At 41.0% G+C, this 24,641-nt stretch overlaps 1 protein-coding gene across 8 annotated transcripts in view; it reads right to left on the bottom strand.

Annotated features, from left to right (window-relative positions):
* Positions 1-7,925: 7,925 nt before the first annotated feature.
* The window catches only part of CPLANE1 (ciliogenesis and planar polarity effector complex subunit 1), a 129,325-nt gene continuing 112,609 nt past the window's right edge, over positions 7,926-24,641 (bottom strand). For 6 of the 8 annotated variants that reach the window (XM_082835810.1, XM_082835813.1, XM_082835812.1 and 3 more), the window contains 2 exons: positions 8,889-9,061; positions 7,926-8,362 (listed from right to left, as the gene is read on the bottom strand). In XM_082835810.1, the coding sequence (XP_082691936.1) occupies positions 8,189-8,362; positions 8,889-9,061 (347 nt within the window). In that variant the 3' untranslated portion in view covers positions 7,926-8,188. The remainder of the gene's footprint in view (positions 8,363-8,888; positions 9,062-24,641) is intronic. The other 2 variants (XM_082835814.1, XM_082835816.1) reach the window with 1 other exon arrangement.

Below are 24,641 nucleotides of genomic sequence, written 5' to 3'. Positions count from 1 at the left end.
ATCATTTAGCCATGCTAAGTGGGAACTTGAAGTGTGAGCAGCACAGGGTGTGGGTAGTAAAGTATCGAAAAATGAAGTTACAGAACTAAGGAGAGGTAAGTATAGAATTATGAGAATTTAAATGTGTAGGGAGTGGTAGGACCTTAAGCAAGGGATTACTGAAAGCTCACTCCGGCTGCTACTAGAGGATAGATTTAAGGGTGTCAAGAAGTGGATATTAGTGCAATATAGTCTCAGGGATGGTTAGAGCCTGAACTAGGATAATGATGATAAAGTAGGGATAAAGAAGATTGGAGAGATTGCAGATGTATTTAGGAACTAAAAACAGCAAGACTTGACAGTTGACTGATAAGGTAAAAGAAGGCAGCTGTCTAGAATAGCTATCGGGTTTCTCTACTTCAGATGACTAGGTTCAATTTTAAATCTGTTGAAAGTGAGTGCCTATGGGATGTTCAGGTGATGTGCAGAAGGTGGGAACATGACACTTTCGGGGGGACGTTTGGTCAAGGGCTACATTTGGGACTCATCAGCCACGTAAGTTGTGGTTACAGCAAGCAGTGCAGAGCCAAAGAACAACCTTGGAGGCTACTAACATTTAAGGTGCAGCAAGAAAATATGCATTTGTGATGGAGGCAGGTGAAATGATTAGAAGAGTCTGGGAAGAATCCAGAACTAAGGGATTAGAGAGTTTCAGGAAGGTAGAGAGCAGCACGTGAAATGCCACAGTAAGACTGAGACTGAAAAATGCTTGATCCCGCCATTCAGGATGTAAATGGTAAATTTTAGGGAGAGTTGTTTCAGGGAGGATGAGAGCAAAGCCAGATTGTGGTTGAGTTGAGAAATAAATGAGAATCAGGGAGAGTGGCAAGGGCGGGAAGAGAGACAACAGAGTACTGAAATGCTGAGTAGTGAAGCTAGAGAGAAAAGCAGATAATAAAGGGCCTAAAAAGCATATTTAAGAGTTTGGAAGGGCTTTAAACAGTAAATATCCTCAGGGTTGTGGTTCAGAAAAAGCACTCACTGGCTACAATGTGGGGGATTGTGAAGATGCCAACCGGCATTATTTTTCCCAGCAGCACTCAGCTGCACAGCAGGAGTGACTCATCAGTGAGCCAGGGGCGGGAGTTTGTTGGGGGTATAGTTGAAGAGCTGGATTGAGAGAAAATGGAAGGATCAAAGTTCAGAGGTCTCCGTGAAGTGGGAGAGCAAGTAGAATGAGAGTGGCGGAAGTGGAGTAGTGGAGTGATAAAGTCAGAGGACTGTGTGGGATTTCTGAGGTAGAGTGGTTCTGGAAACCGGGTAGGGAATGTGACCGTAAGAATGAATGAATCAAGTGAACAGGTGGAGTTTGGTACTGCAGAGATGAAGGAATCACAGGCTACATTCTGCACTCCTTTCCTGAGCTTAAAGCATTGGATTCTACCTCTTTTTTTTCCTGTCATACTGTTTGTCTTGGAGATCACTTGGTATTGACACTGGTTCATTACTTTTAGTTTTTGCAAATTCAGTTATTTTACAAGTATTTGCTGAGTGCATACTATCAGCAACAAACTGTGCTGGACCCATTGGCAACAAGCTTGTGTTTCTAGTGGAAGAGATAGGAAATGAACCACAAAGTACACAATTATAGTTACTAAGTTACAGTTGAAATGAGTGCTTAAAAGGAAAAGTAACAGAAATCATGAGAGTATGCAGCACTAAAATAGTCTGGAGGGTTGGGGGAGACAAGAAAGGCTTCCTTCTCCAAGTGAAACTAATCCTCGGATAAAGCCTGACATGTAATATATATAATAGATACCAAATAATGTTGGTTGAACCACTGATAAAAGGGAGAACTTCTCTTTTTTTTTTTTTTTTCTTGGTTCCCAGCAGTTCATTCCTTAGGGACATGATAGTTGAACTCTATAAAGTCTGAGGGAAAAAAATTAGATGAAAGAAGGGGATGCAAGAAGAATCCCAAATTGATGACAAGGCATATGCAAAGGGCCTGAAGAAAAGCGCATATCGCTTAAAGCTTTGCAGTTCCTGTGAATGGCAGAGAAAAAAAAAGTAATGATGAAGCTGATGAAATAGATGGGCCAAATCACGCTTTTGTAGGCCATGTTAAGGATGTCCTATGAGCAATGGGGAGCCATTAAGAAATTAAGATAGGTGGGAAGTAGAACAGGGATTTGCTTTTGTGAAGTCAGATTTGCATTTTTAATTATTTATTTTTAAATTTATTTTATTTTATTTTGGCTTTATTGGGTCTTCATTGCTGTGCAGGGGCTTTCTCTAGTTGTGGAGAGTGGGGGCTACTCTTTGGTGCTGTACGAGGGCTTCTCATTGCGGTGGCTTCTCTTGTTGCGGAATCCAGGCTCTAGGCACGCAGGCTTCAGTGGTTGCAGCATGCAGACTCAGCAGTTGTGGTGCACAGGCTCTAGGGTGCATGGGCTTCAGTAGTTGTGGTGCATGGGCTCAGCAGTTGTGTGGCTCGCAGGCTCTAGAGCGCAGGCTCTGTAGTTGTGGCGCACGGGCTCAGTCGCTCTGTGGCCTGTGGGATCTTCCCAGACCAGGGATTGAACCTGTGTCCCCTGCACTGGCAGGCGGATTCTTAACCACTGCACCACCAGGGAAGTCCAGATTTGCATTTTTTAAAGAGCACTGACAATGATATGGGGGGACCAATAACGCCCTGTGGAAGGTGATGATGATAACTCTGGCTGGGGTGGTGGTGGTAGAAGGAGAGAAGTAGCCTTATTTGTAGAAGTGGTTAGGATGTTTAAGTTGGTCACATAGCTTTGGTAGGCTAAAATAATGGCCAACAATTAAAAATTAAATTGTAACGAGGAGAGAACAGGTGTGAATTTCCTTAGTAAGTTTTGATGAGTGAGACAAGTATTCCTGGGTAGATATCCACACAAAAGACAACATGACTTACCCCTGATTCATCTGGAGGACAGCCCATGAGGAATAATCATGATTTGAAGTGAGGAAAGGAACCAAAAAAGAGAAAAATAGTCTTGGATAGCTTAAAACTGTCAACTGAATCTTTAAAATCCTTTTTATACAGTTCAGAGTAATTCCAAGATAGATTTTAATGAGACAGGCTTTTAATATAATTACAGGCAACCACTCTGATTTCCTTGGGTAGCTAACATGCATATTTCTAAAGAATGTACTGTTGCAATTTATTAACTCTGGAACTTAGATATTGAATTATATTATCATCTATTGACTTAGTTTATTTTTGCAGCACACGGGATCTTTGTTGAGGCATGTGGGATCTTTTGTTGCAGCGTGCAGGCTTCTCTCTAGTTGTGGCATGCAGGCTCTAGAGCACGCGGGCTTAGTTGCCCCGCGGCATGTGGGATCTTAGTTCCCCGACCAGGGATCGAACCCGTGTCCCCTGAATTGGAAGGTGGATTCTTTACCACTGGACCACCAGGGAAGTCCCCTATTGACTTTTTTATGATAAAGACTTGGCTCTTATAGTCTTTCCCTCTCCTCCCAGTATGGATATCAGTATATTTAATAGGAATTTATGTAATATAAAACTATGTAAATATTGTTCAATCAGAGCTAAGTTTACTATGAATACATTTCCTTTATCGTATATTCTTGTTTTCCTTTTAGTGAAATTGCTTTGCTTTTTCACTTACATAATTTCCACATAGAGCTCCAAAAGAATTACAGATTTCTTTCATATCATTCATTTGTTTGAGTCTTCTCCCTCCCTGCCCCTCTTGCATTCCTCCATCAAGAAACTCCTTCCTGGAGCTGTTCTTACTTTTGCACCAATCTGGACCGATTTTTCAGGACTGCTGCAAAGGTGTTCTACCAGACTTTTTCTATCCCTCTTCTGGTAGGATCCAGAACCCATGTCTGGAACCCAAAACTTCCTCCTTTTTGCTTAAAAATGTTCAGTTTGCTTGAGCATATCCTGCAGTAGTTTCCTAAGAATGGACACATAAGGACAAAATTTTCGAATCATTAGATGTCTGAAAATGTCATTATTCTCACCTCATGGTTGATAGCTGGGTCTAAAATTCTAAATGGAAATTTTTCCCTTTGAAAGTATTTTCACCATAATCTAGCCTGTGTTGTTGCTGTTAAGAGGGCTGCTACCACATTGATGATTATTCCTTTGTTTATGACTTGTGCTTTCCCGCTCTAGAAACTTAGAATATTTTCTCTATTTCTCATATTGTAAAATTTCACTATGGTGTTTCTTAGTGGATATCTTTGTGAAATTCATTCTACAGAGCATGTTATAGACTTTTGATCTGTGTTCTTAGCTATGGAGAATTTTCTTTGATAATTTCTTCCCCTTGGTTTCTTCTCTCTGTAATTTTTTTAAAATTAATTAATTTATTGGCTGTGTTGGGTCTTTGTTGCTGTGTGCAGGCTTTCTCTAGTTGCAGCGGGCAGGAGCTACTCTTCGTTGTGGTGCGTGGGCTTCTCATTGCGGTGGTTTCTCTTGTTGTGGAGCATGGGCTCTAGGTGGATGGGCTTCAGTAGTTGTGGCACATGGACTCAGTAGTTGTGGCTCGCAGGCTCTAGAGCATAGACTCAGTAGTTGTGGTGCATGTGCTTAGCTGCTCCGCGGCATGTGGGATCTTCCCGGACCAGGGATCGAACCCGTGTCCCCTGAATTGGCAGGCGGATTCTTAACCACTGCACCACCAGGGAAGCCCCTCTCTATAATTTCTGTTAGTCAGTTATTATTCTTCCTGGACTGATCTCCTCAGTTACGTTTTTTGGTTTTTTTTGTCTTTTGAGTCTATCTTTGACAGTTTTTTGACTTTATCTTCTAACTCTATTAAAATTTTTATTTCAGCTATATTTTAAATTTCAAAGAGTTTCTTCTTGTTCTCTGATTGCTCCTTTCATACAGTAACTTGTTTTATTTTATGAATGCAACATCTCATATTTATCTGTCAGATTAAAAAGTAGCATTCTCGCCATTTGGAGGCCTGAGCTCAAGCCACAGCCAGTGCTTCACGTGTTCAGAGTTAAGGAGGCTGATAAATCACATTCCTCAGTCCTTGGAATTCTGATTAGAATTATAAACTGCAGTCAGATACAGATAAAACTAACAGCTTTATTGTCAGCAGAGCCAGGGGAGAGTACATACTGTAGCCTGGACTTGCAGTCCAGCTGGCTGCCATTTGCCCCAAATCTAGACACCCATCCATCTGCTGGGGGAGTGCTCTGCAAAGCAAACATTTAATCTACTTAGCTTCCTGAAGTAGCTGCCCCTTACTCGTCAAACGCCAGACGTAGGGACTTGGTGAATGCATGTATACTCGTTTTTAAAATGGGAATCAATTGATGTTGAACTCTTGCCACTCACCAATAAGAAATATGTCTTCTTTATTAACGGAAATGTGAGAATAGGGCTTCCTCTGTCGTTGCCGGAGCATTCCAATTTGTTAGCTTTAAAAAACCACTTGTTCTATTTCTTGCATGATCTTTTTGTTGTTGTTCTGCTCATTTAATTTTGACTCTCCCTTTCATGATAAGGGCTTTCTCTTTGTGTCAAGTGATGCCTAACTGTCCATTCAGGTTTTTGAGCAAGGTACTAGAAAGCTTATTGAAGCTCTTTATTGAAGCTCTGAAGGGTTAGAGGTGGATTTCATCTGGTGAGCTCCACTTTAGAGCAGTGGTTGGCAAACTTTCTCTAAAGAGTCAGAAAATAAGTATTTTAGGCTTTGCAAGTCACATGGTCTGTGTAGCAACTATGCAACTCTGCCACTGACAAGCAAAAGCAGCGTAGATATCATGTGAATAGATGGGCAGGTTGTCTTTCAGTAAAACTCTATTTACAAGAACAGAAAGCAGGCTAGATTTGCTGATCTCTGCTCTAAAGTAATCAGGTGGGAAGTTGGACTCCTGCCTCGGGCATAGCTACTGGGAGCTCTTTGCACTATCCTCCTCTGCACAAATTCTATTATGGCCTCCTCACCCTCTTACACCTCCTGTGACTTCTCTCCTCCAGTGATATCTCCTCTCCAGTTCTCTTCGTTTGTGTTGATTTATACATTTAAAAATTCTTTTATTATCCTTTCACTTAGGTCTTAGAAGGAATAAAATTAATTTATCAAATGGTAAAATATTTTACCATTTTAAAATTCTTAACGCTGGTTATCTTAATCAGCTTTTTACCTTTAATGACTTTGAATATATTTTAAATACTTTTTAAAATTAGTATCCGTTTTTAAAAATCCTACATAAAATTCTTCCCTTCAACTAGGCAACTCCTGCCATGGAAGTTGGCCCTAGGCCCCATATATATAGATTCATTCCTAACCTACACACCAACCTTAACTAACAAGGATTCTTTCCTCTCAGATGTTCCCCAGATTCAGTATTTGTATGAAAAAATGAAAGCATTAGTTTCCACTAGGGTCACCTTAATGACATAGTGTCACAGTCCAAATGCTGAACACACATGAATGGTCAGGGTATAAGCAAAGCTTAAAGGAAACTGGAGTTCTGGAGGGCTACCAATGTGACTTCTGCAAAATTCCTTTCTCTCAGATTTCCTCAGTAAGATCAAGGTTTGATTTCTTATAGAAAAGCTAAACAGGACACAAAGCATGGTACATAATTATTTGAATTGCTGAGAAATAGAAAAGGGTATAAGCTATAACGGCTTTTCGTGAATTCGTCAAACACGTGAGCATATACTATAAGCTAGAAAGAGTAGGAGCTGAAGTAGGAAAGAAAGGCTGCAGTCGGTGTTTCTAAGCCAGGCCCACGGATATAATTTCTTGGAAGCTTTGTGTCTGAGCTTCCTTTGCTAACAGATTCCAAACTCAGCCAGAATTAAGAACAGGACACTCAGATGTGGCTTTAGTTCAGATATACATGATACTAAATGCTGTATATTTTCTAATAAAAATGTGAGCAAAATAATATTGTTTTGAGAAATTGGGGAATCCTTTTGATAACTGGAGGTATTCCCAAGCATGGTAAGTGCTTGAAATCTAGATATGGAAACTGCTTCTTTTAACCCTTGTTTGTTTGGAAGGTATGCAGTCTAGACCCTTCCTTGTAAGGATGTTTCTTTCCTGTGTCAGGCATGCTACAAAACTGTCGTACTGCAGTTTTCTGAAGACTAAGAGAACATATTCAAGCTAGAGGCTGGAGGCTGCCTAGGACCATCAGTCTTCTGCTGACATGCTCTACCCTCCTTCAGTCCTTATTTTCAGGTTTGCTGTACGGATGTAAAATTGACTGAGACCAAGAAAAGACTTCCACTTGCAGCTATGACAAAGTAACTGGCACGTGACCAGTCTGCATGCCTTAACCATAAAATTGGACAAAAAAATGTGAGGCAACTGCTTTTAGACACTGGACAGCAGCGTGCAGTGCGAGACAGTGATCCCCGAGGGAAGGGAAGCTCATGAGGTAAGTCTCATAAATGCTTGGCTCTCTGCTTTAAGGGTATTATCCCAACTCCAGCATAACGAGCTATGTCCAAGCAGATCACAGTGGCCCCACTAAGCTGACAAGGCAGAAATCAAAGTGCAGGGTAGTAGCAGTGGCCAGACTCTGCAAGGCACCCAAAGTATCCAACTCTTTCTTCCTCCAAGGCTTTTCATGATACAGGACAGAGGACAGAAGACCTGGCCCATGTGGAACATGTTTTATTTAGAAGTTCAGGATTAGTGGAAGGTGGCTGGTTCCTTTTCACCCCACAGCCAAGTCCTACACAATTTTAGGATATCTTTTAAAATGGAGTTCATTACTGAGCATCTCTGGTGAGAGAGTGATTTTCTTCACCTCAATGAAAGCATTTTTTTTTCCTATCAGGTTTACCCAGCTAAGGTTGCTTCTTAAAACTCAAGGGGTAAAGGATGAGGCAAGACAGAAGGTTTTTATTGAAAGAAGCTTAAATATTATACAAGCTTGGCTTGAAAGGTACTGTTTATTTCATCATTTAAAAAATTATACCTAAAGATAATAAGTCAAATGCAAAAACATATAACACATCTATAGTTAACCCCTTTCCCTCGAAGGCAAACTTACTGAGAAATGTTTATTTTTCCTCTTAAAATGTCTAATCCAGGTAATAATATGCCTGCAGGTGGTAAATTCACATTGCTTCTTTCATTGCTTCTCTCCCTTAAACCCACAAATCTTTCAGAACTACAACACTGAGTTGCTGGCCTTCGCGTGGAAGCAGAGTGACATTCAGGTCTTACAGGTCCAGGGCCCGGTGGACAGACGGGCTCTTGTCCTCCACACCGGCCACCATATCTTCGACGGCATCCCAGTCAAGCTTGCTGAGGATGCTGCCCGTGCTCTCAGACAAGCTGTCCGTGCCATCCACCCCAAAAGGAGGCTCTGGCTTTTCTTCAGTTGGTGATGAGTCCTATCAAATTGAGAAAGACAGTAAGTTGTGGTCCTAGCCTGAGAAAAAATAAATGGAACATGAACTAAATTTTCCAAAGATTCTAGAGCTGCTCATCCACCGAGCACTGAAGGAAACATGAAGGGAACCAGGGCTGCGGTTGCCCAGCACATCTAGATTGGCAGTGGGCTGAATGAGCATCCCCTGACACAAGATGCTGGCGCCAAGTCTGAAGAGTGGACAGAACAGATTCTTATGTCTATAGTACAATGATCTGTTCTTACATTTTTGTTGTTGTGTCTTGTTTTTTGAGTCTTTTTTTTTTTTTTTTTAGGTTAAAAAGAAAATACACAGTCAAGGAAAATTCTGCATGATAAATGCTGGAGTACTAAGCCAAAAGTGTAGATGCTTTGAATCGCTACTTCAAACTGACCTAATAGTCTTTCAGTATGTCTACATCCCACTAAATAAATAAATAAACAACAACAAAAAGTCCTAAAGAACCCAAGGAACCACTAGGCAAACGGGAACCTGGAACAACGTGTACCTGTAGAAGGGAACTGTGACTCTCATACAGAATCGCACGGATGTCTGAAGGTACCATCCAGGGGCTCACCACAGTCTCCTCTCTCTCATACTCTAAACATACCTCCTTGGTTTGAGGGGCAAGACCAGCACTTGTGTGATTTTCTGTACACCGCAGACAGGGAGCATTAGACCCTTTCAAGGGAAAAGAACAATGCATACATTAGGACTGATTCATTTATAAGTTTGTTACTTACAATGACTTTTATAATCAAACCCAAGGCAGTCACACCTTACCTAATATTTAAATCACAAGGTCTGGATATGGTTGGCTTTAGGGTTCCAGCAATTCCTATTCTATGTGAGAGAAGGAAATTGAATTCTGGCCACCTCTTTTGTTTTGTTTTCCTTTTTATTTTATATTGGAGTACAGTTGATTAAAAATGTTGTGTTTCAGGTGTACAGCAAAATGATTTAGTTATACATATACATGTATCTATTCTTTTTCAAGTTCTTTTCCCATTTAGGTTATTACAGAATATTCAGCAGAGTTCCCTGTGCTATAGTAGGTCCTTGTTGGTTATCTATTTTAAATATAGCAAGCGTGTATATGTCAATCCCAAACTCCCAATCTATCCCTCCCCCCCACCCTTCTCCCTTGGTAACCATAAGTTCGTTCTCTAAGTCCATGAGTCTGTTTGTTTTGTAAGTAAGTTCATTTGTATCATTGTTTTTAGATTCCACATATAAGCGCTATCATATGATATTTGTCTTTCTCTGTCTGATGTACTTTGCTCAGTATGATAATCTCCAGGTCCATCCATGTTGCTGCAAATGGCATTATTTCATTTTTTTTTTTTTTTTTGCAGTACGTGGGCCTCTCACTGTTGTGGCCTCTCCTGTTGCGGAGCACAGGCTCCAGATGTGCAGGCCCAGCGGCCATGGCTCACGGGCCTAGCCGCTCCGCGGCATGTGGGATCTTCCCAGACCGGGGCACGAACCTGTGTCCCCTGCATCGGCAGGCGGACTCTCAACCACTGCGCCACCATTCTTTTTAATGGCTGAGTAATATTCCATTGTATATATGTACCACTTCTTCTTTATCCATTCTTCTGTTGATGGACATTTAGGTTGCTTCCATGTCTTGGCTATTGTAAACAGCACTGCAAAGAACACTGTGGTACACGTATCCTTTTGAACCGTGGTTTTCTCCAGATATATGCCCAGGAGTGGGATTGCTGGATCATATCGTAGCTCTAGTTTTAGATTTTTTAGTAACCTCCATACCGTTCTCCATAGTGAATATACGAATTTACATTCCCACCAACATTCCTTTTCTCCACACCCTCTCCAGCACTTATTGTTTGTAGACTTTTTGACAATGGCCATTTTCACTGGTGTGAGATGATATCTCATTGTAGTTTTGATTTGCAATTTTCTAATAATTAGCAATGTTGAGCATCTTTTCATGTGCCTCTTGCCCATCTGTATATCTTCTTTGGAGGAATGTCTATTTAGGTCTTCTGCCCACTTTTTGATTGGGTTTTTTTTTTTTTTTTTGGTATCGAGGAGCTGCATGAGCTATTTGGAAATTTTGGAGATTAATCCCTTGTTGGTCACATTGTTTGCAAAAATTTTCTCCCATTCCATGGGTTGTCTTTTTGTTTTGTTTATGGTTTCTTTTGCTGTGCAAGTTTTTTAGTTTAATGAGGTCCCATTGGTTTATTTTTGTTTTTATTTCCATTACTCTAGGAGACGGATCAAAAAGATATTACTGTGATTTACCTCAAAGAGTGTTCTGCCTGTGTTTTCCTCTAAGAGTTTTATAGTATCTAGTCTTAATTTATGTCTTTGATCCATTTTGAGTTTATTTTTGTGTATGGTGTTAGGGAGTGTTCTAATTTCATTTTTTACATGTAGCTGTCCAGTTGTCCCAGCATCATTTATTGAAGAGATTGTCTTTTCTTCACTGTATAGTTTTGCCTCCTATGTCATAGATTAATTGACCATAGGTGTGTGGGTTTATCTCTGGATTTTCTATACTGTTCCATTGATCTGTATTTCTGATTTTGTGCCTGTACCATACTGTTTTGATTACTGTAGCTTTGTCATTTAGTCTGAAGTCAGGGAGCCTGATTACTCCAACTCTGTTTTGCTTTCTCAAGATTTCTTTGGCTATTTGGGGTCATTTTTGTGTTTCCATACAAATTGTAAAATTTTCTGTTCTAGTTCTGTGAAAAATGCCATTGGTAATTTGATAGGGATTGCATTGAATCTTTAGATTGTCTTGTGTAGTACAGTCATTTTCACAATATTGATTCTTCCAATCCAAGAACATGGTATATCTTTCCATCTATTTCCATCACCTTTGCTTTCCTTTCATCAGCATCTTATAGTTTTCATAGTACAGATCTTTTTGCCTCCACAGGCAGGTTTATTCCTAGGTATTTTATTCTTTTTGATGCGATGGTAAATGGGATTGTTTCCTTGATTTCTCTTTCTGATTTTTCATTGCTAGTGTATAGGAATGCCAGAGATTTCTGTGCATTGATTTTGTATCCTACAACTTTACCAAATTCATTGATGAGCTCTAGTAGTTTCCTGGTAGCATCTTTAGGATTTTGTATGTATAGTATCATGTCATCTGCGAACAGTGACAGTTTTATTTCTTCTTTTCCAATTTGCATTCCTTTTCCTTTTCTTCTCTGATTGCTAGAACTTCCAAAACTATGTTGAATAAAAGTGGTGAGAGTGGACATCCTTGTCTTGTTCCTGATCTTAGAGGGAATGCTTTCAGCTTTTCACAATTTTGTGTGATGTTAGCTGTGGGTTTGTCATATATGGCCTTTATTATGTTGAGGTATGTTCCCTCAATGCCCACTTTCTGGAGAGTTTTTATCATAAATGGGTGTTGAATTTTGTCAAAACCTTTTTTTTTTTTTTTTTTTTTTTGGCCGTACGCGGGCCTCTCACTGTTGTGGCCTCTCCCGTTGCGGAGCACAGGCTCCGGATGCACAGGCTCAGCAGCCATGGCTCACGGGCCCAGCTGCTCCGTGGCATGTGGGATCCTCCCGGACCGGGGCACGAACCCATGTCCCCTGCATCAGCAGGCGGACTCTCAACCACTGCGCCACCAGGGAAGCCCTATCAAAAGCTTTTTCTGCATCTATTGAGATGATCATATAGTTTTTATTCTTCAATTTGTTGATATGGTATAGCACACTGATTTGCAGATACTGAAAAATCCTTGCATCTTTCGAAAAAAATCCCACTTGACCATGGTGTATGATCCTTTTAATGTACTGTTGGATTTGAGGGTTTTCGTTTGTTTTTTGTTTTATTTGGCTGCATTGGGTCTTAGTTGCGGCAGGTGGAATCTTCACTGCAGCATGCGGGATCTTTGTGGTGTGCGGGCTCTTCGTTGCGGTGTGCAGGCTTCTCTCTAGTTGTGGTGCATGGGCTCCAGAGAGTGTTGGCTCAGTAGCTGTGGTGCACAGGCTCACTAGTTGCAGTGTATGGGCCCAGAACGTACAGGCTCAGAAGTTGCAGGGGGTGGGCTCTCTAGTTGTGGTGCGCGGGCTCTAGAGTGCAAGGACTTGGTAGTGGTGGCACAGGACTCACTAGTGGCATGTGGGCTCTAGAGCACACGGGCTCAGTAGTCGCCATGACTTGCCCTGTGGCATGTGGGATCTTAGTTCCCTGACCAGAGATTGAACCTGCGTCCCCTGCACTGGAAGGCGGATTCTTAACCACCTGATCACCAGGGAAGTCCCTGGATTTCGTTTGCTAGTATTCTGTTCAGGATTTTTGCATCTATATTCATCAGTGATATTGGCCTGTAATATTCGTTGTGTGTGAGTGGTATCTTTGTCTAGTTTTGGTATCAGGTGACACTGGCCTCATAGAATCAGTCTGGGAGTATTCCTTCATCTACAATTGTTTGGAATAGTTTCAGAAAGATAGGTGTTAACTCTTCTCTGATTGTTTGATAGAATTCACCTGTGAAGCCATTTGGTCCTGGACTTTTGTGTGCTGGAAATTTTTTAATTGCTGTTTCAATTTCAGTGCTTGTATTTGGTTTTCATATTTCCATTTCTTCCTGGTTCAGTTTTGGGAGATTGTACCTTTCTAAGAATTTGTCCATTTTTTCCAGGTTGTGCATTTTATTGGCATAGAATTGCTTGTAGTAGTCCCTCTGTATTTCTGTGGTGTCTGCTGTAACTTTTTTCATTTCTAATTTTATTGATTTGAGCCCTCTTTTTTTCTTGATGAGTCTGTCTGGCTAAAGATTTATCAATTTTGTTTATCTTCTCAAGAACAAGCTTTTGGTTTCATTGATCTTTGCTATTGTTTTCTTTGTTTCTATTTATTTCTGCTCTGATTTTTATGATTTCTTTCCTTCTACTAACTTTGGGTTTTGTTTGTTCTTCTTTCTCTAGTTGCTTTAGGTGTAAGGTTAGGTTGTTTACTTGACATTTTTCTTGTTCCTGAGGTAAGATTGTATTGCTATAAACTTCCCTCTCAGAACTGTGTCCCATAGGTTTTGGATCATGGTGCTTTCACTGTCTTTTGTCTGCAGGTATTTTTTGATTTCCTCTTTGATTTCTTCAGTGATCCATGTTGTTTACTATTATATTGTTTAGCTTCCACATGTTTGTGTTTTTTACAGTTTTTTCATAGTTGATTCTAATCTCATAGCATTGGGGTCAGAAAAGATGGGTGACATGATTTCAGTTTTCTTAAATTTACCAAGGCTTGCTTTGTGGCTCAGCATGTGACCAATCCTAGAGAATGTTCCATGTGCACTTGAGAATGTGTATTCTGCTGCTTTTGGATGGAATGCTCTACAAATATCAATTACATCCATCTGGTCTAAGGTGTCATTTAAGGCCTCTGTTTCCCTACTAATTTTAGGTCTGGATGATCTGTCCACTGATGAAAGTGGGGTGTTAAAAGTCCCACACTATTATTGTGTTACTGTTGATTTCTCTTTTTATGGCTGTTAGCATTTGCCTTATATACTGAGGTGCTTCTATGTTGGGTGCATATAAGATCGTTATATCTTCTTCCTGGATTGATCCCTTGATCATTATGTAGTGTCCTTCTTTGTCTCTTGAAACAGTCTTTATTTTAAAGTCAATTTTGTCTTATATGAGTATTGCTACTCCAGGTTTCTTTTGATTTCCATTTGCCTGTAATACTTTCCATCCCCTCACTTTCAGTCTGTATGTGTCCCTAGATCTGAAGTGCATGTCTTGTAGACAGCACATGTATAGGTCGTGTTTTTGTATCTATTCAGCCAGTCTATATCTTTTGGTTGGAGCATTTAATCCATTTATGTTTAAGGTAATTATTGATATGTTCTTGTTGCCATTTTGTTAATTGTTTTGGATTTGTTTTTGTAGGTCTTTTTTCTTCGCTTACTCTTTTGTTCTCTTTTGATTTGACTACCTTTCATGTTGTGTTTGGATTCCTTTTTTCTTTTTTGTATATCTATTGTAGATTTTTGGTTTGCGATTACCAAGAGGTTTTGATACAGCAGTCTACATAAACAGGATAGTTTTAACTTGCTGATCATTTAATTTCAAATTCATTTCCAATATCCTCCATTTGTACTCTCCTCACGATTGCTGCTTTTGATATCATACTTGTGTGTGGATGACTTCCTACGTTTACTGTATGTTTGCCTTTACTGGTTAGCATTTCTATTCATAATTTTCTTGTTTCTATTTGTGGCCTTTTCTTTTCCACCTAGAGAAGTTCCTTTAGCATTCGTTGCAAAGCTGGTCTGGTAGCGCTGAATTCTCTTAGCTTTTGCTTGTCTGTAAAGCTTTTGATTTCTCCATCGAATCTGAGTGAGAGCCTTGCTAGGTAGAGTGTTCTTGGTTGAAGGTTCTTCCTGTTCATCACTTCCCTTCTGGCCTGCATACTTTCTGCTGAGGAATCAGCTTACAACCTTTTGGAAATTCCCTTGTATGTTATTTGTTGCTTTTCCCTTGTTGCTTTTAATATTTTTTCTTTGTCTTTAATTTTTGTCAATGTGATTACTATGTGTCTTAGCATGTTCCTACTTGAGTTTATCCTGCCTGGGACTCTCTGGGCTTCCTTGGACTTCTATGGCTGTCTCCCTTCCCATGTTTGTTAGGGAAGTTTTCAGCTATTATCTCTTCAAATATTTTCTCAGGTCCTTTCTCTCCCTCTCCTCCTTCTGGGACCCCTATAATGCGAATGTTGGTGCATTTAATGTTGTCCCAAAGGTCTCTTAGGCTCTCATCATTTGTTTACATTCTTTTTTCTTTAATCTATTCTGCAGCAGTGATTTCCACCATTCTGTCTTCCAGCTCACCTGTCCATTCTCCTGTCTCAGTTATTCTGATTCCTTCCAGTTATTCTGATTCCTTCCAGTGTATTTTTCATTTCAGTTATTGTATTGTTCATCTCTGTTTCTTCTTTAATTATTGTAGGTCTTTGTTAAACATTTCTTGTAACTTCTCTATCTGTGCCTCCATTCTTTTTTGAAGAACTTGGATAATCTTTTCTGTTATTACTCTGAATTCTTTTTCATGTAGATTGCTCGTCTCCACTTCACTTAGTTGTTCTTCTGGGGTTTTATTTTGTTCCTTCATCTGGGACATATTCCTCTGCTGTCTCATTTTGTCTAACTTTCTGCGATGTGGTTTCCATTCTGCAGGCTGCAGGGTGGTAGTTCTTGCTTCTGCTGTCTGCCCCCTGGTGGGTGATGCTAAGAGGCTTGTGCAGGCTTCCTGGTGGGAGGGACTGGTTCCTGACCACTGGTGGGTGGAGCTGGGTCTTGTCCCTCTGGTGGGCAGGGCCGTATCAAGGGGTGTGTTTTGTGGGTAGCCATGTGCTCAGGAAGACTTTAAGCAGCTCTCTGCTAATGGGTGGGGTGGGGCTGTGTCCATCCCTGTTGACTGTTTGGCCTGAGGTGTCCCAGCACTGGAGCCTACAGGTTGTTGGGTGGGGCAAAGTCTTAGAGACAAAATGGCAGCCTCCCAGAGTGCTCACACCAAAGAGTACTCCCCAGAACCACCGTGTCTTGTCACCGCACTAAGCCACAGCTGCCCCACCACCACCTCTGCAGGAGACACTCCAATACGAGGAGGTAGGTCTGGCCCAGGCTCTTATGAGGTCACTGCTTTTTTCCCTGGGTCCTGGTGCGCACAAGACCTTGTGTGTACCCTCCAATAGAGGAGTTTCTGTTTCTCCCAGTCTTGTGGAATTCCTGCAATCAAACTCCACTAGCCTTCAAAGCCAGATTCTCTGGGGGCTCCTACTCCAGTTGCCAGACCCCCAGGCTGGGGAGTCTGACGTGGGGCTCAGAACTTTCACTGTTGTGGGAGAGCTTCTGTGGTATAATTATTTTCCATTTTGTGGGTCACCCAAATTTTGTGGGATTTGATTTTATTGCAATTGTGCCCCTCCTACTGTCTCACTGTGGCTTCTTTGGATGTAGGATATTCTTTATGGTAGGTTCCAGTGGGTTTTTTTTTTTTTTTGGTCTATGGTCGTTCAGCAGTTGTTATTTTGATGCTTTCCTAAGAAGAGGTGAGCTCACGTTCTTCTCTGCCATCTTGACTCCATCTCCTCTGGCCACCGCTTTTGATTTTAAAAGTAATGGTAACCGAGATTGGTTCAAGATGGCAGAGTAGAAGGACGTGTGCTCATTCCCTCTTGCAAGAGCACAGGAATCACAACTAACTGCTGAACAATCATCGACAGGAAGACACTGGAACTCACCAAAAAAGATACCCCATATCCAAAGACAAAGGAGAAGGCGCAATGTAGGAGAGGTGCAATCACAAACAACTTGTGGGTGGGCAACTCACAAACTGGAGAACAATTATACCACAGAACTCTACCCACTGGAGTGAAGGTTCTGAGCCCCACGTCAGTCTTCCCAACCTGGGTGTCTGGCAACAGAAGAAGGAATTCCCAGAGAATCGACTTTTGAAGTCTAGCGGGATTTGATTCCAGGACTTCAACAGGACTGGGGGAAACAGACTCCACTCCCGGAGGGCATAAAGTAGTGTGTGCACCAGGACCCGGGGGAAGGAGCAGTGACCCCCTAGGAGACTGAATCAGACCTACCTGCTAGTGTTGGAGGGTCTCCTGCAGAGGCGGTGGACAGCTGTGGCTCACCGTGAGGACACGGACAGTGGCAGCAGAAGTTCTGGGAAGTATTCCTTGGCATGAGCCCTCCTGGAGTCCGCCATTAGCCCCATTAAAGAGCCTGTAGGCTCCAGTGCTGGGTCAACTCAGGCCAAGCAACAGGGAGGGAACTCAGCCCCACCCATCAGCAGACAAGCGTATTAAAGTTTTACTGATCTCTGCCCAACAGATCAACACCCAGCTCTACCCACCACCAGTCCCTCCCATCAGGAAGCTTCCACAAGCCTCTTAAGACAGCCTCATCCACCAGAGGACGGAGAACAGAAGCAAAAAGAACTACAACCCCACAGCCTGTGGAATGAAAACCACATTCACAGAAAGTTAGACAAAATGAAAAGGCAGAGGACTATGTACCAGATGAAGGAACAAGATAAAACACCACCAGAAAAAGAACTAAATGAAGTGGAGATAGGCCACCTTCCAGAAAAAGAATTCAGAATAATGATAGTGAAGATTATCCAGGACCTCGGACAAAGAATGGAGGCAAAGATCGAGAAGATGCAAGAAATGTTTAACAAAGACCTAGAAGAATTAAAGAGCAAACACCTAGAAGAACTAAAGAACAAACAAACAGAGATGAACAATACAATAACTGAAATGAAAATATACTAGAAGGAATCAATAGCAGAATAACTGACGCAGAAGAATGGATAAGTGATCTGGAAGACAGAATGGTGGAATTGACGGTGGTGGAACAGAAAAAAGAATGAAAAGCGATAAAGACAGCCTAAGAGACCTGTGGGACAACATTCACATTATAGGGTTCCCAGAAGGAGAAGAGAGAGAGAAAGGACCAGAGAAAATATTTGAAGAGATTATAGTCAAGAAGTTCCCTAACATGGGAAAGGAAATATCCACTCAAGTCCAGGAACTGCAGAGAGTCCCAGGCAGGATAAACCAAAGGAGAAACACGCCAAGACACACAGTAATCAAACTGACAATAATTAGAGACAAAGAAAAATTATTAAAAGCAACAAGGGAAAAATGACAAATAACATACAAGGGTACTCCCCTAAGGTTAACAGATGATTTCTCAGCAGAAACTCTACAAGCCAGAAGGGAGTGGCACGATATATTTAAAGTGATGAAGGGGAAGAACCTACAACCAAGGTTACTCTACCCAGCAAGGATCTCATTCAGATTTGAGGGAGAAATCAAAAGCTTTACAGACAAGCAAAAGCTAAGAGAATTCAGCACCACCAAAACAGCTCTACAGCAAATGCTAAAGGAACTTCTCTAAGTGGGAAACAGAAGAAAAGGACCTACAAAAACAAACCCAAAACAATTAAGAAAATGGTATTAGGAACAAACATATCAATAATTACCTTAAAGGTGAATGGATTAAATACTCCAACCAGAAGACACAGGCTCATTGAATGGATACAAAAACAAGACCCATATATATGCTGTCTACAAGAGACCCACTTCAGACCTAGGGACACATACAGACTGAAAGTGAGGGGATGGAAAAAGATATTCCATGTAAATGGAAATTAAAAGAAAGCTGGAGTAGCAATACTCATATCAGATAAAATAGACTTTAAAATAAAGACTGGTACAAGAGACAAGGAAGAACAGTACATAATGGTCAAGGGATCAATCCAGGAAGAAGATATACAATTATAAATATATGTGCACCCAACACAGGAGCACCTCAATACATAAGGCAAATGCTAACAGCTATAAATGAGGGAATTGACAGTAACAGTAATAGTGGGGCACTTTAACACCTCACTTACACCAATGGACAGATCATCCAGATAGGAAATTAATAAGGAAACACAAGCTTTAAACGCCACAATAGACCAGACAGATTTAAGTGATACTTATAGGACATTCCATCCAAAAACAGCAGATTACACTTTCGTTTTTTTATTTTTTATAAATTTATTTATTTATTTATTTTTAATTTTTGGCTGTGTTGGGTCTTCGTTGCTGCACGCAGCCTTTGTCTAGTTTCAGAGAGCGGGGGCTGCTCCTCGTTGAGGTGCACAGACTTCTCACTGCAGTGGCTTCTCTTTGTTGCAGAGCACAGCCTCTAGGCACACGGGCTTCAGTAGGTGTGAAACATGGGCTTCAGCAGTTGAGGCTCGCGGGCTCAGTAGTTGTAGTGCACAGGCTTAGTTGCTGTGCAGCATGTGGGATCTTCCTGGACCAGGGATCGAACTGTGTCCCCTGCATTGGCAGGCGGATTCTTAACCACTGTGCCACCAGGGAAGTCCCTACACTTTCTTCTCAAGTGCACATGGAACATTCTACAGGATCAACCACATCTTGGGTCACAAATCAAGCCTTGGTAAATTTAAGAAAACTGAAATCATATCAAGCATCTTTTCCAACCACAACGCTATGAGATAAGAAATAAATTACAGGGGAAAAACATAAAAAAAACAACACATGGAGGCTAAACAACACATTACTAAATAACCCAGAGATCAGTGAAGCAATCAAAGAGGAAATCAAAAAATACCTAGAGACAAATGACAACGAAACCACGACCATCCAAAACATATGGGATGCAGCAAAAGCAAAGTTCTAAGAAGGAATTTTATAGCAGTACAATCCTATCTCAAGAAATAAGAAAAATCTCAAGTAAACAGTCTAACCTTACACCTAAAGGAACTAGAAAAAGAAGAACAAACAAAACCCAAAGTTAGTGGAAGGAAAGAAATCATAAAGATCAGGAGCAGAAATAAAAGAAATAGAAACAAAGAAAACAATAGCAAAGATCAATAAAACTAAAAGCTGGTTCTTTGAGAAGATAAACAAAATTGATAAACCTTTAGCCAGACTCACCAAGGAAAAGAGGGAGAGGACTCAAATCAATAAAATTAGAAATGAAAAAGGAGAAGTTACAACAGACACGCAGAAATACAAAGCATTCTAAGAGACTAGTACAAGCAACTCTATGCCAATAAAATGGACAACCTGGAAGAAATGGACAAATTCTTATAAAGGTATAATCTTACAAGACTGAACCAGGAAGAAATAGAAAATATGAACAGACCAATCACAAGTAATGAAATTGAAACTGTGATTAAAAATCTTCCAACAAAAAAAGTCCAGGACCAGATGGCTTCACAGGTGAATTCTATCAAACATTTAGGCAAGAGCTAACACCCATCTTTCTCAAACTCTTCCAAAAAATTGCAGAGGAAGGAACATTCCCAAACTCGTTCTATGGAGCTACCATCACCCTGATACCAAACCAGACAAACATATCACAAAAAAAGAAAATTACTGACCAATATCATTGCAGAATATAGATACACAAATCCTCAACAAAGTACTAGCAAACAGAATTCAACGGCACATCAAAAGGATCATACACCATAATCAGGTGGGATTTATCCCAGGGATGCAAGGATTCTTCAAATCAATCAGTGTGATACACCATATTAACAAATTAAAGAATAAAAAGCATATGATCATCTCAATAGATGCAGAAAAACTTTTGACAAAATGCAACACCCTTTTATGGTTAAAAACTCTCCAGAAAGTGGGCATAGAGGGAACCTACCTCAACATAATAAAGGCCATATGACAAACCCACAGCAAATATCATTCTCAATGGTGAAAAACAAAGCATTTCCTCTAAGATCAGGAAGAAGACAAGGATGTCCACTCTCATCACTCTTATTCAACAGTTTTGGAAGTCCTAGCCATGGCAATCAGAGAAGAAAAAGAAATAAAGGGAATAAAAAATTGGAAAAGAAGAAGTAAAACTGTCACTGTTTACAGATGACATGATACTATACATAGATTATCCTAAAGATGCCACCAGAAAACTACTAGAGCTAATCAATGAATTTGGTAAAGTTGCAGGATACAAAATTAATGCATAGAAATCTCTGGCATTCCTATACACTAAAAATGAAAGATCAGAAAGAGAAATCAAGGAAACAACCCCATTCACCACTGCAACAAAAAGAATAAAATACCTAGGAATAAACCTACCTAAGGAGGTCGAAGACCTGTACTCAGAAAACTATAAGACACTGATGAAAGAAATCAAAGATGACACAAACAGGGCTTCCCTGGTGGCACAGTGGTTGAGGGTCCGCCTGCCGATGCAGGGGACACGGGTTCGTGCCCCAGTCCGGGAGGATCCCACGTGCCGCGAAGCGGCTGGGCCTGTGAGCCATGGCCGCTGAACCTGCGCGTCCGGAGCCTGTGCTCTGCAACGGGAGAGGCCACAACAGTGAGTGGCCCGCGTACCACAAAAAAAAAAAAAGATGACACAAACAGATGCAGAGATATACCATGTTCTTGGATTGGAAGAATTGATGTTGTGAAAATGACTATACTACCTAAAGCAATCTACAGATTCAATGCAATCCCTATCAAATTACCACTGGCATTTTTTACAGAACTAGAACAAAAAATCTTAAAATTTATATGGAGACACAAAAGACCCCAAATAGCCAAAGCAATCTTGAGGGAAGAAAACGGAGCTGGAAGAATGAGACTCCTTGACTTCAGACTCTACTACAAAACTACAGTAATCAAGACAGTATGGTACTGACACAAAAACAGAAATATAGATCAATGGAACAGGATAGAAAGCCCAGAGATAAACCCACGCACCTATGGTCAACGAATCTATGACAAAGGAGGCAAGGGTATATATACAGTGGAGAAAAAACTGTCTCTTCAATAAGTGGTGCTGGGTAAACTGGCCAGCTACATGTAAAAGAATGAAATTAGAACACTCTCTAACACCATACACAAAAATAAACTCAAAATGGATTAAAGACCTAAATATAAGACCGGACACAATAAAGCTCTCAGAGGAAAACACAGGAAGAACACTCTTTGACATACATCACAGCAAGATCTTTTTTGACCCACATCCTAGAGTAATGGAAATAAAAACAAAAATAAACAAATGGGACCTAATGAAACTTAAAAGCTTTTGTATAGCAAAGGAAACTACAAACAAGACAAAAAGACAAACCTCAGAATGGGAGAAAACATTTGCAAACAAATCAGCGGACAAAGGATTAATCTCCAAAATATATAAACAGCTCATGCAGCTCAATATTAAAAAAGCAAACAACCCAATCAAAAATTGGCAAAAAAAAAAAAAAAACTGGCAGAAGACCTAAATAGACATTTCTCCAAAGAAGACATACAGATGGCCAAGAAGCACACGAAAAGCTGCTCAGCATCACTAATTATTAGAGAAATGCAAATCAAAACTACAGTGAGGTATCACCTCACACCAGTTAGAATGGGCATCATCAGAAAATCTACAAACAACAAGTGCTGGAGAGGGTGTGGAGAAAAGAGAACCCTCTTGCACAGTTGGTGGGAATGTAAATTGATACAGCCACTATGGAGAAGAGTATGGAGGTTCCTTAAAAAACTAAATATAGAATTAACATATGACCCAGCAATCCCACTACTGGGCACATACCCAGAGAAAACCATAATTCAAAAAGACACATGCACCTCAATGTTCATTGCTGCGCTATTTACAATAGCCAGGATCATGGAAGCAACCTAAATGCCCATCGTCAGATGAATAGATAAAGAAGATGTGGTACATATATACAATGGAATGTTACTCAGCCATAAAAAGAAACGAAATTCGGTCATTTGTAGAGACGTGGATGGACCAAGAGACTGTCATACAGAGGGAAGTAAGTCAGAAAGAGAAAAACAAATATCGTATATTAACACATATATGTGGAACTTTGAAAAATGGTACAGATGAACTGGTTTGCAAGGCAGAAATAGAGACACAGATGTAGAGAACAAACGTATGGACACTAAGGGGAGAAAGCAGGGGTGGGGTGGGCTGATGAATTGGGAGATTGGGATTGACATATATACACTAATATGTATAAAATAGATAACTAATAAAAAAGAAACAAAAACAAAACAAAAAAAGCAACAGTAACCTCAAGGACAAGAGAGTCCAGGGAGGAGAGGCCACAGGAAAAAAAAAAAATGGAACTCTGGAGAAGTTCCAAGTTAAAAGCTGGATGAACTCAGAGAGCTGGGCCTTCCTTGCCTCTCTCTCTTATGGAAAGTCTCGTGGAAGCTTCACAGGAGTGATGTTCTTGGCATCGCCACTCACGCTTCACAGCTACAATTCACCTTTGGGCATAGGCATCAAGGTAAGTGCAGTAGCCACACATTATAGCCCCCTTCCTCCTTCCTGAATATCAGTATTTGCTGAAAAGAAACATTCATCCCAGCTCTCGCGCACAGGCAGCTTAGCGCATCAGCCCATCGACAGCGCTTCTCCGCACGAGGCCTGGAGGAGCTGGCCCCACCTAACACACTTCATGTTCCAAAGCCAGTATTACAGCACATTCTACCCCTACTGGGTGACCTGAAGAAACACCCAAGATGGTTGTATATGTGGGGTATACGATGGGAAGTTAACTCAGCTCCCAACAAGCAGGCCTGTGGCTCCTTGAAGAGGGGAAGAAGAGGTAACAGTGCTAAGGTTTGGGCCACCTGGTCTTTCATCTCTCTACCAACCTCGTGCTAAGGATACCTCCAAGAAATAAGCACCCCCCGGCCCCCAAATAACAGCAGTACACATTTTGGCATTTACTATGGGCTATGCACGCTACCTACATTCAGTCCGCTGAATTACCAGAGAGCCCCAGGACCTGGTCATTGGTCTTTTTACACATCTACATCCTCCCTCGCTGACCTCATCTAGTTCCATGGCTGGAAATACCTACATGCTGACAACTCTCAAACCTGTATCTCTAGCTTCATAGGGCAAACGGCCTTCTTGACAGCTTGCCTTGGATGTGCAATAAACATCCCAATATTAACATGTCCAAAATCAAACTGTTAACTTCTGCCCTATTCCGGGGAAATGCTCTATATTCCAAATCGAATGACTTCCCCCCATTTTTATTATTATAACCCTAGTCCAAGGAATATCTCTGTGCTTGTCTGCTGCCTTCTGTTCTTTTTCTCCCACATGTTCTAAAATGTAAATTATATTATCTCCCTGCTTAATTCCCTCCAATGGAGTCCCACTGGATGCAGAGTAAAATCCAAGCCAGGCAATCTATCAAGGTTGCCTCTGTAGCAGGGCTTTGAACTTGCTCTTCTCGCCGCCTGGAACTGTTCTTCCTTATTGTTACATGACAACCCCGTTTTCAACATTCAGCATCTTCACTCCAATGACACCTCCTAAAAGAGACCTTCAAGGTCTCCCATATCTTATTTTTGTGCTACCGTCTGCGTTGTTCCTGACTGACAGTGCCTGGTAAGTAGCAGGAGCTCAACAGACTGCTGCAGAATAAATACTCTTCATGAAAGTCCTGTGGGGAAACAGTTACTATCCCCATTTTGCAAATGAGGAAGGTGAGGCTTAGGGGGTTATGTAATGGCCCAAGATGAGAGAGATGATCTATGCCCAGAACCTGAGCTAATATGTTAACTTTCTGTTCTTTTGGGGGAGGGAAGAATAGTACTTAGAGGGCTCTTTTGGATAATCTTCACATCTGTAAGTGAGAAACAGGTCTATTTATCTGGATCCCCAAGGCAGCAGCTTTCCAATAGCTTGCTTCTTGGATTACAGGGAGAAGGGTGGCAGTACAAGAGGGCT

Source organism: Leucopleurus acutus, assembly GCF_964270905.1.
Source record: "Leucopleurus acutus genome assembly, chromosome: 3".
Classification (NCBI taxonomy): domain Eukaryota; kingdom Metazoa; phylum Chordata; class Mammalia; order Artiodactyla; family Delphinidae; genus Leucopleurus; species Leucopleurus acutus.
The sequence above is the reverse complement of the archived record's forward strand: the minus strand, read 5'-3'. Positions and strand labels throughout refer to the sequence as shown.